This window comes from Scyliorhinus canicula, chromosome 8 (genome assembly GCF_902713615.1).
Source record: "Scyliorhinus canicula chromosome 8, sScyCan1.1, whole genome shotgun sequence".
NCBI classification, from domain to species: domain Eukaryota; kingdom Metazoa; phylum Chordata; class Chondrichthyes; order Carcharhiniformes; family Scyliorhinidae; genus Scyliorhinus; species Scyliorhinus canicula.
The window spans coordinates 165,655,863-165,661,862 of NC_052153.1; the positions used below are offsets into that span (position 1 = coordinate 165,655,863).

Sequence of the window (6,000 nt, forward strand, 5' to 3'; positions counted from 1 at the left end):
GACAGAATTCTAAGCTTCAGAAGACTGAAAATAAATGACTATTTCCATTGGCCACACCAGTGTACAGTTTTGCTTACTGAGTTAGCCAATTACAGCAGTAGCAGACAATTATTCACTGTAACTCTTCAGCTAGATAAATACATCAGGGATAAAGGAATAGTTGGTGTTATGCTAGAGTTAGATACAGAGGGGTGAGAGGGGGCATGTGGAGCATAAACACTGGCATTGGCCAGTTGGACCCAATGATTGTTCATGTGTTGGAAATTCAATGTAATGACACAAAAAGTAGCATTTTGATACTTGTAAACTTACCACTGTTTTGGCCCCTGACTCGGAAAGAAAACGCCATTTAGGTTGTTTTTGGCCGCACGCAATTTTGCTTGTCTTCTTAATTTAACTCGATCAGAATAGGCTTCCTTTTCAAAGATCCTCTTAAATTGTTGGTCAAAGTATCCTGCCTGAGTGGCTGACTTCACTTTTGATCCTTCCAGCAACATTTGCTTTCCTTTATAAGCCCCCTCATTGAAAGCTTCTTAAAAGTGGAAAAGACAAAGCAGTAAGTTCACTATTAATCATTGATGCATGAAAATGCATTGATTATGCAGTAACTATAAAACAGCATACAGTACCAATCTGATGTAGAACTTCTATTGAAGTGCATCACATTTGTTTCAGAGGGTTGGAAGCGTTGTGTAGGAAAATATAAAATATAACAAACAGTAAACAACATTGTGGACAGATTGACATTAAGAAGAACAAACTGTTGCCAGTTACCATCCACCAGTGCAAACAATTCTAATTTGGCTTGCAGTTTTTTTTAAAAAAGCATCTGAATTGCAAGTGCCAATGGTCTAATTTGCATCATTGTTCACAACTACAAAGGCAAACATGGGTGGGCCCATGGATGACACCACTGATTGGAGAGGCTAATTGTGTGCGAGTCAAAATTAAAGCAATGTGCCACAAGATAAAGGAGCTCAAATTTTAGAAAGCTTCTGAAATGAAAATCGCTTATTGTCACGAGTAGGCTTCAATGAAGTTACTGTGAAAAGCCCCTAGTCGCCACATTCCGGCGCCTGTCCGGGGAGGCTGGTACGGGAATCGAACCGTGCTGCTGGCCTGCTTGGTCTGCTTTAAAAGCCAGCGATTTAGCCTTGTGAGCTAAACCAGCCCCTCGGGAGAGCACAGAGGCATTTCAATACATCAGCAACCTCTACGAAGGCTGAAGAGGACATGAATCAAGTGGCAGGCTAGGAGGAAAGAAATGGATCCGGGGTGTGGGTATTAGACAAGTCATGGTGCAGCCCAGCACTTGTCCTCCTCTTTGTTTTAATTTTTCCAATTAAAGGACAATTTAGCGTGGCCAACCCACCTACTCTGCACATCTTTGGGTTGTGGGGGTGAGACCCACACAGACATAGGGAGAATGTGCAAACTCTATTGTCCTCCTCTTTAATGTCCTCTTTCCTCCTCAAAATGTCTTCTGTCCTCCTCTCTATTGTCCTCTGCTCTATTGCCCTCTGCTCTACTGTCCTCCGCTCCTCTTTAATGCCCTCTAGAGCATCACGGTAGCATAGTGGTTAGCATTATGGCTTTACAGCACCAGGGACCCGGTTCAATTCCTGGCTTGGGTCACTGTCTTTGCGGAGTCTGCACGTTCTTCCCGTGTCTGCGTGGGTTTCCTCCGGGTGCTCCGGTTGCCTCCCACAAGTCCTGAAAGACGTGCTTGGTAGGTGGATTGGGCATTCTGAATTCTCCCTCTGTGTACCTGAAAAAGTGCCGGAATGTGACGGCTATGGACTTTTCACAGTAACTTCATTGCAGTGTTAAAGTAAGCCTACTTGTGACACTAATAAAGATTATTATGATTATGTTGGGCCCGTATGCATTCGGGTTTTGCAAAATGAAAGTTGATCTTTTTGAAACATATGAGATCCTGAGGGGACTTGTCAGCGTGGATGCTGAAAGGATGTTTTGCCTTGTGGGAGGGACTAGAGCTAGGGGGACACAGATTAAAAATAAAGGAGTCTCCCATTTAATGTGGAGATGAAGCAAATCCTTTCCCTCTCAGAGGGTTATTAGTCTGTGGAATTCTCTTGACCAGAGAGTGGCGGAGGCAGAATTATTGAACATTTTAAGGTCGAGTTACGCAGATTCTTGTTTGACAAGAATCAAAGGATGTCAGGGGCAGGAAAGAAAATGGAGCTGAGACCACAATCAGATTAGCCATGACTCTACTGAATAGCGGAGCAGGCTCGAGGAGCTGAATGACCTACCCCTGCTTCTAATTGGTATGATTATACGTTCAGAACTCTCTCGGGTGGATAGCTCCTTGCACTGGAAGGCTACTAAGGCTGCAGCCATCAAGAATACTCTCGAACAGGAAGAAACACTCCTGCTCCTCCTGGCTCAGCATTAAAATAAGTTTTATTACTTTTTAAATTACCGATTTCTGTTGGTAGCCACTTGGGTGGCTGCAGCATGCAACTGAAGACCTGATTTACTTCTCCAAGGGAAGGCAGTGGCACTGTCGCTGGACTAGTCATTTGGAGAACCAGAATAATGCTCTGGGGACCTGGGTTTGAATCCCACTATGGCAGATGGTGAAATATGAATTTGAATTCAGTAAAAATCTGGAATTAAAAAGGTCTAATGCTGACCAGGGAACTATTGTGGACTGTCATTAAAAACTATCTAGTTTAGCTCTACAAGGTTATATATTTCAAGTGCCTATTCAAGTTCCTTTTGAAATCATGATTGTTCTGCTCCCACCACCCTTGTGGCCAGCGGATTCCACGATTTGGTTCACTAATGTGCTTTGGGAAAGGAAATCTGCCATGGTCTGGCCTACATGTGACTCCAGACCCACAGAAATGTAGTTGATTCTTAATTCCCATTTGAAAAGGCCTAGCAAGCTACTCAGTTCTCAGGCAATTAGGGATGGGCAATAAAGCGACACCCACATCACGTGATCAAATAAACAAGTAGCTATGCCCCTGGTTAACATATTAACACCCATATATAAATGGAACATGTAATGGGCTCAATGAATTTAGCAATGGGACCAATGATGTCACCAACAGAGTGCAGTTTGTCTCAATTCTAGATTCACATGGCTTGCAACCAGTTTTATGCCCAAAAATAAGCTCAGAACACACAGAAAATTCTGCGTTATGTTAAAACTAGTTGTAATTGATTGTACCATATTCATGCAATCTAAAAGTTCATCTGGGAACAATGTGCATGTTATTAAAACTGTTTCCTGATTGTTGCCAAAGGGCTATGTCTATATGTAAAAAAAAACAGTCTGCAGTAAAAACTGACTTCTCAACTCCGAGAGGTGACGCTCTATCGCCATTAGTTCTCAATGAATTATTGTTTGATGAGCAAACTCACTTGACATTGTATCGATATATGGATCTTGGACGGTGACATAGCTCATCTCCTGGAAGAGGCCGATCCTATCCATGTCTGATTTTCCCGAATCCCCAGGCATGGTTCCGCTCGGGTGTAAAAGTCGAGACCGTCACCGAGAGTTCCCGCAGTTGGCTTGGGGGAGAAAATCAGGAAAGCCTTCAATCTGGGAGGCACACACAAGCTGCAAGACCTGGAGGGGGGGGGGGGGGGGGGGGGGGGGGGGGGGGGGGGGGAAGAGGAGGAAAAGCTGCTGATTAAAATGCTCAACAGTTATTCATTGTCTTTAGCTAAGTGTGTGTTTGTCACATGTGACAAATGCAGTGATTTTTTTTTTTGCCCCTTTCAAAGATATTTTTGATCAGTTTCTATCCCCCCACGGAAAGCTGACAACCAATTTGACACCGCGCACCTCTGCTGCACTTGGCCAGTGTTTATAGAATCTCGTCACCTTGGAGATGTTGTAGCCAACTTTACAACAGGCTCGATACAAGGTGAGGGGGGAGGTGCGCTTTGTAACAGGGCTGGGCACAAGATATTCTCATGTGATGTTACGATTTAACGCTGTATGGATACTTAAAACGAAAATTAAATTCCCCTATTTGTGAATTAATTTTAATATTGTTATTAATACAGATTTATCTACCACGGATGAACAGATGGAAGATTCATATCTCCCCCTCTGATCTTTTGGTTGCACCCAGAAGGTTCCCGTTACAAAGATAACACCATATAAGGTGTCCGCCTCCCCGCCTCCCCCCTTTCCCCTCCCCTCCCCCCCCCTTTCCCCTCCCCCTCCCCCCTCCCCCCCCCTTTCCCCTCCCCCTCCCCCCTTTCCCCTCCCCCCCTTTCCCCTCCCCCCCTTTCCCCCTCCCCCTTTCCCCTTTCCCCTCCCCCCCTTTCCCCTCCCCCCTTTCCCCTTTCCCCTCCCCCCTTCCCCCTCCTTTCCCTCCCCCTTCCCCCTCCCCCGTTCCCCTTCTCCCTCCCCCCGTTCCCCTTCCCCCTCCCCCCCGTTCCCCCTCCCCCCCGTTCCCCTTCCCCCTCCCCCTTTCCCCTTTCCCTCCCCCCCTTTCCCCTTCCCCCTCCCCCCTTTCCCCTTCCCCCTCCCCCCCTTTCCCCCTTCCCCCTCCCCCCTTTCCCCTTCCCCCTCCCCCCTTTCCCCTTCCCCCTCCCCCCTTTCCCCTTCCCCCTCCCCCCCTTTCCCCTTCCCCCTCCCCCCCTTTCCCCTTCCCCCTCCCCCCTTTCCCCTTCCCCCTCCCCCCCTTTCCCCTTCCCCCTCCCCCCCTTTCCCCTCCCCCCTCCCCCCTTTCCCCTTCCCCCTCCCCCCTTCCCCCTCCCCCCCTTTCCCCTTCCCCCCTTCCCCTTCCCCCCTTTCCCCTTCCCCCCTTCCCCATCCCCCCCTCCCCCCTCCCCCCTCTCCCCCCTCCCCCCCTTTCCCCTTCCCCCCTCCCCCCTTTCCCCTTCCCCCTCCCCCCTTTCCCCTTCCCCCTCCCCCCTTTCCCCTTCCCCCCTCCCCCCTTCCCCTTCCCCCCCTTTCCCCTCCCCCCTCCCCCCTCCCCCCTTTCCCCTTCCCCCCCTCCCCCCCCTTTCCCCCATTCTTTATGTGTGTTGTAGCCACACTTTGGAAGTTCTTTGGGAGGGAGAGGAAGGCGTTTTGCAACAAGGCAGCAAGAAGCCTGTGGCAATGATGGACAGAAAAATAGCTGTTGCTCAACCCAGCTGGTTCATACTGCTGTTGTGGTGCCGACTCCGGAAGCTTCCTGGGTGCTCAGTAGTCACCTGGGTGAGGCAATAAGAAGCAAAATCGCAATTATGTAAACCTACTTGACACAAACAAAGATTATAAAGGCCAATTAGAGGAAATACGCCCCCCCCCCCCCCTTCCAGATTGGAGAATGGATCAAACTCCGGGCACCGTCGCTGGAAGCACAAGAGACCGGAGTACTTTGAATTCCTGGCACAGTAGTGACACCTCCCTCCCACACTGTGCCATCACCAGCAACCAGAATAGTAGCCTCCAGCTTGATGGCGTCACCACCTGGCACTGTCGCCAGCCAGTCCCAATCAAGAGGGGTGGTGAGAAATAGGACTGGCTGGTAGTGGGAGAGAGATGGGAGTGGGCTTGAGACGAGTTGGGGAGATGGGAGGGAGAGATGGGGAAGGCGAAGATGGAGTGGGGAAGGGTACAGAGATTGGGGGAACAGGGACCAACAGCCAGTGGATTAGGGCTTGGTGCAGGTGACAGAGTGATAGAGAACTGAGAAGAGTGAGTCAAGGGGTTGGAAAACAGGGGATCGGGGAAATCCAGTCAGCACCACGCCGCACGTGGATCAGTCCCCGTAGCCCTACAAGGTTATTTATTTCAAGTGCCTATTCAAGTTCCTTTTGAAATCATGATTGTTTCGCTTCCGCCACCCTGGTGGTCAGTGGATTCTAGAGCATCACCACTTCCGCATATTCTCCCTGCCTCTTTTGCCCAGTACCATAAATCTGTGTTTTCTAAACCTGTTGCACCAGCTAATGGGAACAGTTTTCTTTATCTTATCGACCATAGCTAAGTCTGTGATAATCTTGTCCGCCTCTATC

At 48.9% G+C, this 6,000-nt stretch overlaps 1 protein-coding gene across 2 annotated transcripts in view; it reads right to left on the reverse strand.

Moving 5' to 3' along the window:
* Positions 1–3,884, reverse strand: part of c8h4orf47 (chromosome 8 C4orf47 homolog) — a 49,384-nt gene extending 45,500 nt beyond the window's left edge. The window contains exons 1-3 of one of the 2 annotated variants that reach the window (XM_038805647.1): positions 3,866–3,884; positions 3,397–3,607; positions 313–532 (exon numbers count right to left, since the gene is read on the reverse strand). In XM_038805647.1, the coding sequence (XP_038661575.1) occupies positions 313–532; positions 3,397–3,496 (320 nt within the window). In that variant the 5' untranslated portion in view covers positions 3,497–3,607; positions 3,866–3,884. The other variant, XM_038805646.1, reaches the window with a different exon arrangement.
* Positions 3,885–6,000: the final 2,116 nt, after the last annotated feature.